This window comes from Cryptomeria japonica, chromosome 3 (genome assembly GCF_030272615.1).
Source record: "Cryptomeria japonica chromosome 3, Sugi_1.0, whole genome shotgun sequence".
Taxonomy (NCBI): Eukaryota; Viridiplantae; Streptophyta; class Pinopsida; order Cupressales; family Cupressaceae; genus Cryptomeria; species Cryptomeria japonica.
Window position 1 is genome coordinate 406,648,796 of NC_081407.1, and position 18,162 is coordinate 406,666,957.

At 37.6% G+C, this 18,162-nt stretch overlaps 1 protein-coding gene across 2 annotated transcripts in view; it reads right to left on the bottom strand.

Moving 5' to 3' along the window:
• LOC131035079 (ubiquitin C-terminal hydrolase 12) overlaps positions 1-17,593 on the bottom strand; it is a 225,024-nt gene extending 207,431 nt beyond the window's left edge. The window contains exons 1-3 of one of the 2 annotated variants that reach the window (XM_057966706.2): positions 17,141-17,588; positions 16,345-16,519; positions 16,089-16,246 (exon numbers count right to left, since the gene is read on the bottom strand). In XM_057966706.2, coding sequence (XP_057822689.2) covers positions 16,089-16,246; positions 16,345-16,519; positions 17,141-17,210 — 403 coding nt within the window. In that variant the 5' untranslated portion in view covers positions 17,211-17,588. Of the gene's footprint in view, positions 1-16,088; positions 16,247-16,344; positions 16,520-17,140 lie in introns of both variants that reach the window. The other variant, XM_057966707.2, reaches the window with a different exon arrangement.
• Between the last annotated feature and the right edge of the window lie 569 nt (positions 17,594-18,162).

Here is an 18,162-nt window from a genome sequence, read left to right on the forward strand (position 1 = left end):
GGGAGAGTGTTGTCATCTTCTCTAGTTCGGAAATCCTTTACTTATGCAAGTTTCTAAATTGTTTTTAGTTGATTAATTCGAATAGGCTCATAAAAGAATATCTTCCAAAAGTTTCTAATTTGGGATTCAGTCTGAAAATCCTCTCGATTTGCAAAATATCTTCTTTCCAATTTTAATTTTGAGTTTCCATTTTAATTTCCCAGCTCAATGATCTTTATAAATCTCTTTTTCCAACTTTCTAATTTGATTAGGAGTTCGATTTTTGGGAAGATTTGATGACATCACTCAAAATTTTATTTACTTTGTTTGACTTCCAAGAGTAGGGCGGAGTTTTTAGTGTTGATCTTTATGTTTGGGCGGACTTTCGAAGGGTCTCCAACATGTTTACTTGTCTTCAATCTCATGCTTGGGCGGACTTTTATGACTCTCTTCATGGGCGACCTTTCTTCTAAGCCATAGCGGACTTGGATGCTACCTCCACCAAGGCGGACTTTCCAACTCCCTCTTCAAGGCGGACTTTAGGAGGGTCTCCTTTGAGGGCGGAGTTTAGTGCTATGACATGGCTATCTTCATCAAACATGGCGGACCTTTGAAACTATCTCCAAGGGTGGACTTTTGGTCCATCACCAAGGATGGCGGACTTTGGAAGGCATCAAGGGGAGCAGAGTTTTGAGGCTTTTCTATGCAAGGCGGACTTCTATGACATCTCCACCATAGGGCGGAGTTTGAAGGCATGACTACAAAGGCGAACTTTAGACACCTTCTCAAGGCATGGCGGAGTTTGAAGAGACAACCTCTAAGGCGGAGTTTTGGGAAGCCTTAAGAGGCTTAAACACCATCATGAGCGGACTTTTGACATCCCTCTACATGGCCTCTTTAGGCACTCTCCATCATAGGGCGGAGTTTTATGCTCCCTCTTCATAGCCTCTTTAACATACATGGCGGACTTTGGAGACATGGTTACCAAGGGGGCAGACTTTGCTTGGGCTTCAACTTCTCAGGAGGGCGGACTTTAGGAAGGTCTCCAACATGGCAAAGTTTTGGGAGGCTTCAACAAGGCATAGGGCAGAGTTTTGGGAGGCTTCAACAAGGCAAAGGGCGAAGTTTTCAAGCATCTCCTAGGGCGGACTTTGGAGCTCTCTCCACCATGGGTGGAATTTTAAAACATCACCAAGGCGAACTTTGAGCATCTCTCCAACATGGCGGACTTTTGATGCACCTCCAATATTGCTACCATCTTGATAATCTTCCAACATGCTTGGGCGGACTTTTGAACACCTACCATAACACTCAATACCATCCATTAGCCAGATTTAGAAAAAATTTAGAAAATTTCAAAATTTCACATTTTAACCAAATTTAACCAGATTAACTTGAAATTTGAAATCCATACTCAGGCAAACCATCTGAAGCATTATGACCCCTAAAATGTAGGGAACTGGCTTTTTAGGTCAAAACTTGGAAATTTTGGGTCATAGTCGAAGCAGGTGAGTGGGATCAGTGCAAACCCTAGGTCCCCATTCCAAAAAAGCAAAAAGCAGGCATCCCTTAAAAATAGGGAAAACTTTCTAAAAATAGCCATACCAAGGATTGGGCTAAAAATGCCAAAAACGAAACTTCCTAAAAAATAGGAAAAAGCAAAAAAGCATACTTTCTAAAAATAGAAAGTTGTTCAAATTCATTCAAATCAATTGTGTTCTTCGTCCTTTGGCCTTTCTAGGCACTTTGACGATGTCCCGACTCTAGAATCACATAGTTTGCAAAAACTAACTTTCAATCTCTAGGACTCGAACTGTTCAAAACTGAGCAAGGCTTGACAAAACTGAAACGGAAGGCCATGGGAAACTAAAAAAACCCTAAAAAGCAAAGAAAAGAGAGGGTCCCCATTTGCAATGGGGCGATGTGTGAAAAAGGTCACAACACAACCCTTGGTGAAGAGCAACCGATGAAAGCATGTAAAGTTATGGACAACACCTCTGACCGTATGAAGATGGAAAATGAAAAGAAAAAGAAAAATATATTGGAGCCAATAAAAATTAAAAAAGTTAAACGAAGGGCACAACAACATTTAGCGGACAACACCGTAAGAGTGTGGCAATGGCATCCCCCAATCCTCATGCCATACAGCAAGAATTTAGACGTAGAACCCTATGCTACAAATAACAATCTTCCCACTTCGTACAGAAAAAGGGATACTTGGTCATACAAGAGCATTGAACCATACGAGGAATAGATTGGTAGGTCGTATGTGAGCAAAGCAATAGAGCCGTACGAAAAGGAGGACCACACATCATACATGGGAGTGAGAGGAAGTAAAATGTACAGAAGGAAGGACCACACATCATAAGAGAGAGTGGAAAGAAGCAAGTCATACGAAGGAGATGAAGTACCATCCAAGCTCGACAAATTATATGCAAGGGAGTCGTACAAGGGAAGAACAACGTACATAAGGAGTATACCGTACAAGTAGAGATCGTACGTACGGAGAAGCAACCAGCCAAGCGTGAGAACAAGCAATTTGTGTGGAAAATAGAAAGCGCATGTGAGCAATCCGTACAGAGGTGAAAAGGGTGGAAAGAACACATTGTACGTGGGAGAATATGAGGTGCCAGGTGAGTTGTATGTGAGGAGTACACCGTACGGGCAAGTGGGGAGGAGGTTGTACGAACAACAATTAACCAAGTCGTACATCAATCCCAAGCCGCACGTGAGGAAAAGTTGCAAGTCATACATGGAGGTGCCACCTGTGTACGAGATAAACCCTACCAAACAGCATGTTGTAACAACTTCTGGGCCGTACACCATACGGTCATCTAAGTGCCATCCTTTCGAACGTCTTAAGCATATAATGGAACGACATGCTGTCTTCAAATCTCACTGGAGAGTACGACTTGAACATAATTTTGAAATAAAATATCTATTTTCTAGCATCATCAGCATTGCTTTTGGTGTCTTTAAAAATCAGAAAATTGTTGTGCGCCATGGATTTTCATGTGGTTCCGAAGGTCTTAATTTGGGCTTGGTGACTGGGTGGCCTCGGGACCCACAAGGGGCGCTGCCCCTTGCCCTTATTGGGGGCGCTGCCCCCAGACCCCCTCAAGGGGCACTGCCCCTTGACCCCGTTGGGGGCATTGCCCCCAAACCCCCATTTGATTTGGTAGGTACAATACAAGTTGGGGTTGTCCAATCCAAGTCATTGCCTACACTCCGGTCATTAGTCTTTCCGAACATTACTTGATCTATACTTATCGTCTAGAAGACGACTTTTTCTTTTGGGGGGGATGATGTAGTCGGCATAACATGCCTATTGTTATATTTGATAGTATTTGTTGTCTGGCAATGTATTAATTATTCGTAGTAAGTGGGTTGTCACTCGGGTATTATGTGTCTGTTGGTTGACGGTTGTGTTCCTCTTGGCAACTGTTGGGTCCTAAATATGTTGTGTACTACCAAGGAAGGTAGGAGGATATAGTGGGATCAATTCTAATCCTTGGCCGACCATCTCTGGTCTTCTTCTTTGTAATTATTTCAAGTGCGAATAAAGATATATTTTACTCATGTATCTAGTATGCATTGTTATTTGTATTATTATTTCCTATATTTAATTTATCAAATATATTAGTAAGCATGCCTCTTCTTTTGTTAATTAATGTCATTAGTGGATTAACTAATTATAGATCGAAGTAATCCTTCTTGGGACAGCGATAGTGTATGAAGCAATTACTTGCCTTTCATCAATCTATGGTGGTCTTTCCTTGGACAGCAATAATGTGTGAATCAACCTTATGCCTTTGATTGACCTGTTTCTTTCCTTCCTTGGACAGTAATCTATTCATTGCTAACTCAAGTGAGAAAAAGTCCTTGGCCTGCCACACTTTTGGACAACATTATATTATTCGTTTTGCTTTAGAGATTGGACAGGGATATTACATGGGACTTTGTTTAGTTGTTGGAAGGACAAAAACTCATTGGCTACAAATGAGTGTTCAAAAAGAAGTTGGGCTCTAATGGTAACATTGAGAAGTACAAAGCATGGTTGGTTGCCCAAGGTTATTACCAAATTGAGGGAATAGAATTCATCAAGATTTTTTCCCCTATTACAAAGTTGAAATCTATCAAAATGCTATTAGCTTATGCCATTGCTTTTGATCTTATGATTGAACAAATGGATGTGACAACAACTATCTAGCATAGAGATCTAAAGGAGGAGATCTACACGACACAATTAGAGCACTACGTTGAGAACGGCAAGGAAATATTGATTTGTCAATTGAAGAAATATCCATATGGTTTAAAGAAATTTCCTCAAATGTGGTACAAAAAGTTCGATCCCTATGTTATGAAGTTAGGGTTTATCAAGACTAAGTTAGATCAGTGTATTTAATATAAGCAAAATGGAGATCATTTTGACATTATCACCTTGTATGTCTAAATGAGATGTTGTTATGGTAAAGAAATGATTAGGGATTTGAAATCTAGCTTTCATTACAATTTGTAATGAAGGACTTGAGGGCTACAAAGTACATTATTGCAATGTAGATCAGATGGGTGGTGCTAACAGAAAACTTTGGATGGATCAGAGAAATTATGTTAAGTTTGTTTTTGCAACATTTGGCTGGCAGCAAACCAGTGATTGTTCCTATTTCTATGGGAACTCAACTTTCAGTTGAGCAAAGTCCTATGAATCTTGTAAAGATGGGGGAGATGAGTTTAGTACCCTATGCTAGTGCACTTGGGAGCCTTATGTATGCTATTGTCTACACCAAACTAGACATTGCCCAAGTAGTGGGAGTCTTGAATCATTAAATGGCTAGTAGTAATCCTTGACAGGAACACTGAGTTACAGCAAAAAGGATCTTTAGGTATTTGCAGGGTACTTTCAAGGATTTCATTTGTTACCATGGTGATGTTTCAATGGACCAGTACTCAATGGATATACACAATTATGTGGATCCAAATTGAAAAAAAGATTTTGACAATAGGTGGTCTACCAGTGGCTATGTGTTTAACTTATTCAATGTTGCAATCTGTTGGATAAGTAAGAAACACGCTATGGTCACTTCATCCCAAAGCTGTTCATCCTAGTATGAGAACGAGTTCAAGTTTGGCTATGCCACTATGGCATTTTTTCCCCAAGTACGGATAGGAGTATACATATACTAAAAGTAACGCTCATATATAACTATATGTATTGTAGTTATATGTCAGTATTCTTATTTATATATATAATATATATTATTAATACTCAATATAGCTATATTTTATAATTTATATATAATTAATTATAAATTAAATATTAATTAATTATATAGTTATAGGTGAGTATTATTATTTGTATATATAATATATATTATTAATACTCAATATAACTATAATTTTTACAATTTTATAGATATAAAAAATATAAAAACTATGATACTTATAATTGCCATAAAACAAAATATTTAATACCTCATAGTTTGCAAAAAAAACACTCATAAATTTGTAGCTTGGTGATTTGTCAAATGTCAATACAAAATGAAAATCACAATCAATATTTTATAATCTTCATATTGCTCTTCATCAAGGGCGTCAAATCGATATTTAGTTCAATTTTATTTGAACCACAATCAACTGTGATGCCACTCCCACTAGCCATGTCATTTGTACAAGTTGCCTCATCTACATAGATTTTGGCAAGAGTAGCATCTAAGTTGGCACACTCAAGAGTTAGGTCCAAATTCCTCGTCATGCCTTCATTATAATTAGGTTTCTTATGTAACAAGAGACGCAAATTGGAGTGCACCATGACAGAGGGCCTAGATTTGGAGGCAATGGTTGGCGGGGATTTTGGGGCAAAACCCCCAATGAGGTGAAGGGGCAGCACCTCTTGTGGGGGTCTAGGAGCAATGCCCCAACAAGGTCAAGGGGCGACACCCCTCACAAGAGTCTAGGGGTATGAGGTCGAGGGGCAATGCTTCTTACAAGGTACCAAACACAAATTAAGGCCTTTAAAAACCACCAATCCTTTGTGGCACATGCCATTTGCACAATTTTATCATTGTGTCTACAACACCAAGTCTTTACTATTTCTAACCAAATCTTGATTCTCCACTAAACCAATAGTGAAGCTAATGTTTATAACTAGTACAAATGATGAGGGCTACATAGTTTTTAAATAAGTGAATAAAGATCACTTTAGGGCAAACTTAATGTTGGTAAATGGTTTTTTGTTTAAAAATTTATGAAAATAATTAAGTTTTAATGTATTTTTTGTATTATACATAGGTACACATGAGTCCTCTTGGATACAACCCAAGTTGCCCTAAGGTCATCCTTAGGCACTTGGGCAGTCCCTAGGCAAATCTGGTACTCTCTTGGCCCCAAATTTGAACCAAACAAATACAAGGGAGTTCTAAAGAACTTGCAAAGTACTTTGTAGCCGGTAAGGACTCCATTTGGCTTTTGAGCTTGTATCAAAGGGTAGCTAATCTCTGAGATGGGGGGGCGAGGAGGGCACGTCCCCCTAAAACCACCACCGCCATCGAGATGTCGAGGATGTCAAGACATCCTTGGGACACCTAGGCATCCCTCGACTATCTCGGGTACACACATGAAATTCCCATTTCTAGGTGACATAAAAAGGTTTTAAAATTAAAAAAATATTTTGGTTTTTTTAGATTTTTGAGCCAAAGGCTGAACCTTAATGGCTAGTTGGCCCCTCATGCCCTCTAAACTCTTTTAAACACTCAAAAATCCTCTCTTTCACTCACAATTTTCATTTCAAGTTTTTAAACATCTAGGTTGAAGAGGAGCAAGAGAGTGAGTGGAGTGAAGGAGTGTGATTGAGGTGCTGCAATTGCAAGAAGGGTGAGAAGGAGCAAGACGAAGAGGAAGGAGAGAGATTCTACACAAAGTTGGGAGGATTTTTTAAACACAAGGTAGGATTCTATGACTGTTTTTTCAATTTTTTCAATTTTCTTTTTGTAAGTTTCATTTTCAAAATTTAATTTTAATCATAATTGCATAGACATGACTACAAATGCATATTCATAGATTCAATGCAATGTTTATTTTTCATATTGTCATCAAGATTCCATATTGAATTTTAAATTTTATTTTCAAAATTGTCAAACTAGGCTGAAACTTTTAGAATTTTAAACTTATAAATTTTGAAGTTATATTGTTTATTGCAGTGTCACAATGAGCTCTCATGACATGAGTGAGGATGAGATTAAGGTTCACAATGAGAGTACAAAATCTAAATATGCACCTGAGGTTGAGGGGAGTGATCATGTGGCTGAACTTGAGGCCCAAACAAGTTCCGTGTCAAGTACAACTGTAAGTATAGAATGCCCCTCCACATTATTGGCAGAGTATGCTAGAGGTCCTTTTGATCGTAAATCTCCTCTCCAACAGTTTGCAACAAAATTACCAAGCAAGCTAGGGACATCTAGGGGTGCAAGGTTGTGGAAGTGCAACTTTTGTGCAGTTGAACTTTTTGGCAACATTACTAGAGTTAACACCCAACTTTTTCATATTCGAGGAAAAGGTGTGGCCGCATGTTCTTTTTTGGGTAAACCAGCAAACCTAGCATACAGAGCTGAGATATACAAGCTATGGGGTGTTCCTAATGACAGTGCAACTACACCTATGCCTACTACTTTGTCTCATAGGACGCAAGTTTGTCAAAGCCAACCACAGAGTTCTAGTCATACTTTGTAGACAAGAGTAGGAGAGATGGCAAGTTCTTCAACGGTCCATGCAAGAGAGGGTAAGGGGGAAAGGCAAATTGACAAGTGATGCCCATAACCCCATAGCTGATTTACTCAATGTGTAGTTAAGGATGGTATAGATGATGCCACTGGCAAGTTCTTTGCCAATGTCATTCCATTTTATGTAGCTCAATCTCCTTATTATAAGGAGATGATGTCAATGGTAGCCAGGGGAGGACCATCATATGTGCCACCAAAGGAGACAAAATTGAGGACCACGATCTTGGATAAGAACTATTCCAAGATCAATGTGTTGATGGAGAAAATGAAGGAATGTTGGATGAAGAGTACGTGTGGTATAGTCATGGATGGATGGACAGACATTACACATCGTTCACTCACCAATATCATGCTGACATGTACATAGGGCACATATTTTCTTAATGCAGTTGATTGTTTAGGGCATCAAAAAGATGCTGGTTTTCAATTTCAGGTCCTCAAAAATGCTATTGAGGAGGTTGTGTCACAAAATGTGGTCCAAGCAATGATAGATGCAGCCCATGTGTGCAAAGTTGCAAAGAAATTAGTTGAGGCAGCTTACAGACATATTTGGTGGACTCCTTGTTGTGTGCATACGATGAATAATGCACTCAAGGACATGGGGAAGATTGAGTGGATCAGAGTAGTGGTCAATGATGCTAGAGATATCTGCAACCACCACACTTCACATGCACTCTTCAAGAGCTTCTCTAAGGAGTTCTTGAAACCTGTTGAGACTAGATATGCATCCTATTTCATTCTCTTGGAGAGAATAATTGAGTTGCAAGAGTCATTGCAAGTCATGGTTATGACAACAGAATGGAATCGGTGGGTCGAGTCCATGACAAAGTAGGGGAGGAGGGTGAAGGATACAATCAAGAGTGATTTTTTTCGAGTGATGCAAAATATATAGTCTCCATCATTACTTCGGTTGTCCTGGTCATCAAATATGGGGTTGCTGATGAACCTAACCTTGGAGAGGTGCATGAGTGCATTGATTTTATGCTTGAACAAATGAGGACTACCATTCAAGGGGACCCCAAATTAACATTCTACAATGAGCACAGGCAATCATTCATCAGAGACAGGAGAAGCTCAACACTCCCTTGCACATGGTTGCCTATGCATTGAATCCTAAGTGGTACAACCATAGGCCTAGTAGAGTTACTCTGATACAAGATGTTGATGTGAAGGCAAGGTTCTTTAGGGCCATTGAGAAGATGTATGATCATGTAGAGGCCAACACGATTCACACAAAGTGGACCAAATTTGCCACTCTTAGGGGTTATTCTTGCAACTATGGCACAGGAGAACCCAATTTTGTAGTGGAATTTCCATGGACCAAATTATTTGAGTACCACTCTAGCCATTCGATTGCAATCTCAAATTTCTAGTTCTTCAGCTGCTGAGAGGAACTGATCTACTTATAGCTTCATCCAATCTCTTGGAAGGAACAAACTTACCTCTAGGAGAGCAGAGAAGCTTGTGGCTGTACATAGTGCTTTGTGTCTCATTGACCACAAGACACTTGTGTACAAAGAGAGTTCAACAACACAATGGGGTGTATAGCTAGAGGAGCCATCACAGATTGATGAGGATGCTACAATTACAGAGGTAGGGCTGGTTGTATAAGTTAGGCGGAGCTTGACCATGGGGAGTCTAGTAGTTCCAGTGATGAGTTTTGGGATAACTAGAGGCCTCCCTTCACTACATTTTGTTATTTTGATATCATTGTACTCATTGTAAATCTTTATGATATTTTGGATATAATATAAATTTCCAACTTGACATTTTCTTTGTCAAATTTTAGTAGTATTCAAGTATTTTAGTATTCAGTATTTGCAATTTTGCTATTTTACTAATTTGCCAAAGTTTCATTTGAAATGTAATTCTTATACATCTTTTTATAACTATTTTTTCAAGTACTATATATATCAGCACCACCCTCCACCACCCCCCCTCCCCCCACTGCCATCCTTCCACCATCCCCAAACTTATGTCCTTGGCCCTACCGTTCCCACATCTCACCATCCCCCCATTAGGAAACTCCAAGGAACATTGAGCTAAAGTAATTGTGATAGTCATAATACCATCAACTTGGCAAAGAACCCATCCTTTCACACACAAACGAAGCACATTGATGCACTATATCATTTTGTTTGTGACAAGATGGATGATAGGAGGGTATTGTTGGAGAAAGTTGATACATAAGAGAATGTTACAGATGCTTTGAGGAGCCACTTAGCACATGAAGTTCAAGTGTAGTAAGTCTATGGGCATCTCAACTCCTAGCAAATGCTTGACAATGTTCATAATCCCTTTGCTCTTGCAAGGTGTTTGACAAGTGACAGAATGTTAGAAAACGTGTCTCAACCTTACATTCTAATCTTCAATTTGGGCTTAATTGAGTTCTTGAATCAAATGTTGTAGCTTCGAGTGTTAGGCCTCCCACATCAGGAATATAACAGCATCTATGACACATAAGAGAGTTGTAAGAGAGAGTTATACTTGTTGACCAAGAGGATTCACCAACCTATGGCGTGTTGTTGTGACAATCATAAAGCATCTTTGGAGGGTTTGAATAAGACAAATTAGTGCACCCAAGTTGAACTGATAACCATCACATATTATGACAAATTCTTAAATATTTCTCTTGGGATTTAGGTGTTGGAATTTGACTAGGGCATTTGAAAAACACTTTTGGGTAATATTAGCTCATGGTTTCATAACTCCTCTTTGGTAGTCTATTGGTTATGTATTTATTTGGTGCTTGAGATGGAGTTTACATGCCATATTTTGTAGGTGTTGTCATCGTGCAAGTATTACTCCATTTCTGAGTGTTGTTGTTGTCTCTTGAGAAAGCTACTTGCCTAAATTATATTATAGCTGATATTGTTGTTGATTAAGGCATTGCTTCGGAGTTTGGAGGATGGATTTCTTTTCTCAAAAGTGCTTACCCAAGACACACTATTATGTTATGGTGGATGATTTATTGTGTCGTTTATTTCCTGTTAATTAATATAGATCGTGTTTTCTATTCATCTCCATTCTTAGATTAGTGTAGGAAACATTTTCTGCACCTTAGCTTCTTTTCATATACAATCTGCTAATTTGGGATATTATGACCTTGGGCATCCATAATGAGGAAAGGGACTATTATCTACAAGACTAAAACCTTTTTAGAACTCCAATATAGCTTTGTGGTGATCAAGATGAGTCTTGTTGACACTCGAATTCAAACCTGTCTTGAACATAATTGTTATAATACTCTTACCTGAAGCATACCAGATAGCACATTTGTGATAGTGATAATTTGTTAACATAGTTGTTGATCCAGATAAGTAATCTGTTATATTAAAGCCCAATGGATGAGTACTTAATATGATCACTAAGTCCTTGTGCTGTTGAATATTTGATACCCTCATTCTGACAGAAGTATCTCTGTTCAGCTCTTATAAATATTGTCTTGTCCTGTCATTAGCTCTCAATTAGATCATTCCTGACAAGTATGTTCTGCGCAATGATATTGGTGACATAATAAAATAAGGGACTTTCAAGTTGTTGTGAGGCCCCTGTTAACACTTAAAGGGGTATTTCTTATCTCAGCATAGAAAGCTGTAGCTCATCAAGATGAATGCATGACTATTTCACAGTGAAGGTTGATAACTTCTTTTGTAAACCTGTCGACACAGAACTGAGTTGAATGAGTTACAATTCAATCTCCTCAGCATTTCCTTTCTAATGAATTTGGAGTAGTAGTAACTAGTCATTTAGCTGTTTTGATAAGATCTGAATGAGTTACTTACAATTCAATCTTCCTCAGCATTTGCTTCATGATGAATTTGGAGCAGGAGTAACTAGTCCTTATTTAGCTGTTTTGATAAGATCAATTACTTAGACAGCAGACCTATGAAATCTTATAATGCAATTTGCTTTTTTGCTTTGACATTACTTTGAAAATTGTCCTTAAAGGTTGGCTCAATGAATCACATTCAAAAAACTAAACATTTATAAATATGGAAATTGTGGCCTAAGCCAGTGTCATGGAAAGATGAAGTCAATAGAACCTTTTTAGACCATCAAATCAACTTGACATTTCAAGTCCAAACAATAATAGGAAAAAACCTGGATTAACGAAACACTTGTGAGTGAAAGCAAAGAGTAAATGAATAAGTGATCAAATTTGAATAACGAAACAAATGGTAGGATTATATTTTATAATCCCTTATTAATTGCTAATTAATACTTTATACCCAGCTTAATGATTTGTCGAGGAGTGTTTAAGACAACAGTCATATATAATTTGAAAGATATTAACATTAGAATGATTTTATAAAAAAAATTATGCCTGAGTCAAATATCTATGCAGATTGACCTATTTACCTGCAGGCCTTCAAGAGAGTATAGGACTAACAAAAGTTGCCATCAGTAGATATCGTAAAAGCTATCAAAGACAACCTTGCAATCCTACTGATATGGTGCTCCAAGTATCAAACTGTGGTAATCCAATGGAATAACATTGTAATTGACCATGTACTAGAATGGTTCAATGGCAAATGCCATGGAACACATGCAAATGACAAGTGTCAATTGTCCCTCCATCTGATCCATCTCAACTGATATGGGTATGGATGCACTGTAGCAGGCAGAACATGATAACCACCAGCCTTTATCCAGTTCTAATAGTTGAAATTGACATTATGCAGAGCAAAACCACCAACTTGTCCTTGAGATAGTAATCAGGAGAGAATATACTAACTTGAGATAGTAATCAGGAGAGAATATACTAATCCTACTAATATGATGCTCCAAGTATCAAACTGCAGCAGTCCAATGGAGTAACATCATAATTAACCATGTCCAGGAATGGCTCAATGGCAAAATTAATAGAACAATTGCATGTGACAAGTGTTGGTTGTCCCTCCATCTTCATCCATTCCAACTGGTATGGGTGTGGATGCACTGTAATTGGCAAAAAAAGATCATTCAACAACCTTTATCAAGTACCTTTGGATGTCATTATCAAGAACCATTTCCAATGAGTTGTCCCTATGTTGACACTTTTGCGAAAATATACTTTCTAAATTGTTGGCAAGATAGTCATTGCCTGTGAGAATTGACTGGGGATTAAAAATGTTGGGATTCGAAGTCTGAACCTATAATTCTTAAAGTAGGAACTACTTCACAATTAGAAGGGCTTGGCCATCTTCAGTTTCAAGACATAATATTCTTCTGAATTGTTCTTCTCATTGCCATGGCCCATGACCCATAGCGGAGATACTCCAATAAGAATGTTCATTCTGCTCATTCCTATTACTGGATGAGTTGGCAAGGTTTGACGAGCTAATTGGGGTAAAATTCCATTATTTTGAGGTGCAACTTAATGATTGTTCTTCTTCCACTGCTTGGCCTCCACCATTACATCTAGTTGGTAAGCATGCTCTAAGAAATTGACAATGAAGAGTTTTATCTCCTCTCAGGGATGAAAAAACAGGCCTCAAAAAAATTTGAGGTGAAAGCTTGATCAGGATCAAACACTTCTGACCTGACAGAGCAACTGAACCCATTGATGTACCTTTCAATAAGTTTTCTTGATTTTTGTTTATTTGTCTCCTCCAAAAGTTCAACATGAGATTGCCACCATGCATGTGGACCTCATCTATTGTAATATGTTCTGGCTCTGTCAATGTCAGCTGTGTCTTGAAATACCCCTCTTGACCACAAATAGAAGCATCCACCCAATTACAATCAATTGTTCCATCAAATGGGAAATAGTAATCTTAGTGTTCAACTTGAAGCAGGTTGGTCAATCAGGACAGATGGGAGAGTCTTAGTGGTAGAACTCAGGGACTGTTGTTGTCCCATGAGTGGCTGGAACATGCTTGACATCTAATTATGAGTTGAAGTTGAAACTTAATTTCTTATTGGCATTGATCATGCAGCTGTTTAGTAACTGAAGCAGAACAGGGTCCTGGTACCTGCTTAGGAGCTACATGAATTACCATAATGATATTTTTTCCTTTTTCTTGAAGATAATGAATAATGAACCAAAAAAAATTTTAAAAGCACTAAAATGAAGAGAAGAAATATTAAAATGCAAATACAAGTTAAAGAAGTAACATATGTGAAAGAAATTGGAGCAAAACCTCACTTGTCTAGTCTGCTCCGAAAAGCACCAATTGACCTCATAGATGCAGAAACCAAAGACAATGTTGAATATTAATGGCAGGAAGGGCAATGTGCCATAACCAAGCACAATCTGAGGCTAAGAAAAACAGGAATCAGCAAGGATGAAACCCAAGCAAGCCTGGATGTACTTGGATTAGGTCATGGTGACACTATGATGCCAAATGATATATTCCTGCAGAATTATGACAGCCTAACAAACAGAGCAATACAAAAGGAGGATAGAAATGTCACCAAAAAACAATGTTATTAGCGGTTAAGAGAATGCAAACTGCCCTTGAGCTGAACATGTCTAGATATCTTACTTAGTCTGAATTGCTTGCAGTTAATAAACTGTACACTATGCTAAACTATACGTGTGTGAGGAGACAAGCTATACATTTCTGAGGACACACACGCAGGGTAATGTCCCATTTTCGACAAGCTTGAAAAAATCAAATATTTAATTAATTATTTTATTATGTTGTCTAAAGTTTAATTTGGCAACTAATATTTAATTAATTATCATTTAATTTAAAGTGATGTGTGAGTGAAACTCAAATATTAAATAAAATCATTTTATGGGCTCAAATATTTAATGTATTTTCTAGAATATTCCAAAATTGGTTATAACAAATTCTAGAAGAATCATTTAATTTCTATAGAATGAAATTTTTGGAGATAAATGTTCATGTTGAGGTTGATGTTGAATATTGGAAGCGTGTCTTCAGAATTACCGGGATGAAAACCCTTGGTGATTTGGTCAACTGGACAGAAACCCAATTCAACTCTTGAGGTGGCTTTGCAGCGGAATTCACATTTGGACAAAATTTGTAAAGTCTCTATTTGAGACATTTATGAGCTAAATATTAGTTTTCAGAATTAAAAGAATAAGGTACTTCCAGAGGTATTTATTTACATTTGTAGGTGGTTCTGTTTGAAAGATTTATCAGTTATGTGTGCTCTGCCAATTTACATCATTTTAATAGTGGGAAGAATATCATTTTGAATTTAATATTAGTATGGAGATTTATTGAATGGGCCACTCCCTTTATAATTTGGCATAAGGAATAGATAAAGATTATCATTCTTTTCGATTAATAAAGGGGAGTTTATTTCTATCGAGATAAGTATTCATTTTTGGGCTTTAGCTATATATTGCCATCGTGGAAAATAAAGGAGAGCAGTGAAATTTATTTTTGGCGTGTTAAGGATATCGGCGGCTCAATAGTTTCCTTGGGCATGTAGCACGACCAGGTTGAAGCAGTGAAGTTGGGCGCACATCTATTGCTGCAAGTTGAAGGGTTTTGTGAGTGGGTTGAAGACGTTTCTAATGATATAAATCATATTTTGCATGCTGGTCGAAACATATAAGTTTTACAGAGACGCCTCTCTGTCATGATATTGTGGACAGGTTTTCTGTGCGTAGGCAGCTTCCTGAGCTCTGAATATCAGGAAATATCATTCCTTTAGAGTTGCAGGTGCATGAAATAAGTGCTGGAAGGAGAAATTGAAGGGTCGAACCTGGTGAAGATTCACCTTGTTGCTGTGCTATTTGTGCTAAGCGCCATTCACTGCCTGAGCAAAAATAATCTCATCGATTAGCTGTTTCCTGGAGCAGACTGAAACATACTGTACACTTGAATGTCATATGTTATTTCTGTGCATTAACTACTGGCATAGATTTTCTGTATGGGCTAGATTTGCAAGCTTAATGGATGTTCAATGTGCTGCATGATCAAACTCGAGTTTGCAATACGAGGTCAGAACTTCATTTGATTTATGAGAGTATTTGATTTATGCAATTATATGTTATGTTATTGTTCTATTAGAAAGCATTGCCATATTCTCTGTGAACACATTAAACAAATCAAAATCATCAAAACACTGAACCTGGAACATATGAGAACAGCAGTACCCAAACCGAAGCATTACCAGAAATAATTAAGTCTGATTGCGAAAATAGATATTTAGCTATAAATGGTCTTTACACAGAGTCTAACTGATATGTGGTTACTGTTTACTGACTGCAGATATAAACTAAGAATCTCTAATGCATTAGATCAAATGTGCGAGGTGAAATGTACAATGTGGCGATGTTTACAGGGAAGAATTAACTGCAAGATAAGCTCTATCATCATCAAAGGTAGAAAATCATATATGTAAAAAGGGAAGCGAATGAGTCTGTACCTTTTCTAGCAGTATACTTTGGATGAATCTGATTGACAACAGCCAAGCTGAAATGAGCATATCTAGTCCAACCATAAGGTAAACTGGAAGCATCTGCCACATCCAAGTACATGGACAACCGGTCAACATTGTTTCCTTTTGGGAACATCAGAATCCGCCTGCGCAATTCAATTTTAATTAGCATTAACATAGTTTGCTTTACAACCCCACCTTCAATGCCCCAAATGCAGTAACAAGATAAATTTTTAAATAATACCATTTAAATCCTCCGACTGTAAAAATGTCTGAGTAATATTTTTTCAGGTTCACTCTGGACAAGTGTTGAATAGTCCATGTGAACTTTGATGTTGGCGGATCCTCAATAATTGCCTCTTCCTCCTCATTCTCCTTCTCCGTCTTGTTCATTCTCTCCGCTTGCCCTACTGCTCTTGCTGTCAAACACCATATACTCAATAAGCACTACGTCTCTTGCCTTGTGACACACATGACTACACTGTTCAAATGCAATTCCACTGCTTTCACACAGCCACGCAATGTTGTAATTTACAATTAAGTTTTTTCAAACATACTTTCATTTATTGGTAAAGTTATATAGTTCGCAAAGAATGATTCTTCAGTTTATTGGTGCTCACAAAGAATAAATATTTGATTTATCAATAGAATTAAATAACTCAGAAAACAAATCTTGCTGATTGCATGGGTTCAACAGTATCAAGACATAAGGAACACTAATGACAAAACCAAAGAAGTCCAAAATAAGTCCAATTATCCATGCTGAATGCGTAGCCACCAACTTCATAAAATAGATGAGGAGTTATAATGACAAAACCAAATAAGTCCAATTATCCCTGCACCAGGTAACGGGTTGTTTACTAACATCCAAAAACATACAATTTTGCACTGGAGAAGCAAAGCACCAAAACATAACAGGGAAATTCACGTTTATTCAGAATTGCAGACATAAAGCCAACCCTAACACTTGGTAGCTGGACACAATTGAAAACAAAGTGGGCAGTTGTACAAACGAGACAAAAACCCTAATACTTTCTCACCTTCCATAACCTGGTTGGAAAGGGTACGAGGCCCCAAAATCTCCATTTCCTCCTCCTTTGGTTGCTGCATCTTTAATGATCAATGTATAATCTTTAATCTTAACTTAATACAATCTAAACCGCCACAAAGCGGTGGCTGCGATCCACGTAACAATCAACGCTCCCTAGTATCATTGCCCTTGGCAACATATTCAGATCTCATAAACATAACTTTTTACATTGATAATACAAGCAAAATGAATGAAAATGGTGCTGGGACCCCCGCATGCATTTTTACTCATCTTTCTCTACAGATGTTGCCCACTGCCCACCCACACCTCACCCGATCACAACAATTCTCTACGATTTTTCTTTGTTTTTGTTTTGGTTTATAACTTGACGAAAACGAATTGCATACAAAAAATTCGGGCAGTGAGTGAGATTTGGTAGATGGCAAAAGCGCTTTAGCGGAGAATTTTAGTTTTGTTGATTCTTTTCCCGAGTAACAAGTTTAGTATCAAAATCACATATTAATAATTATTATGTTTTTTCCCCCACGAGCAAAGGCGGCTTTCGCTCCATTGCGTACGCCCTTGTCTTCTAGGTGAAGTAGGATATTTGTTATATTTTCGTCGTGCAATCACATATTTTGGTACAAGGGATCATGGTTGAAGGTGGCCGTCATAGGTAATACAATCAAAATAAATGAATTAATTAATTTATTTTAATGATGAGATCTACAATATAAGGAATCGAGAATCAAAATTAATTTGTTTTCAAGTTTTTTTTTCATGTTGGTTCTTTTTTTATGAATCTTAAGTAAGAAACTTGTTGTTTTGTGAAGCCTTGTCTCTTCAAAAAGCTCATCGAAAGATCATATCATATTTGATAGTTTGAAATTTGTATATCTGTGTGTTGATTTTAAAGAAATGTTTTTAGGATATATGGTTTAATAGTAGTTTTTTTAATGCTTTTGTTTATTATTTATAGTCGATATGCTTATATTTAAAAATAACATGAAGTGTCTATTTTGATGAATGCCT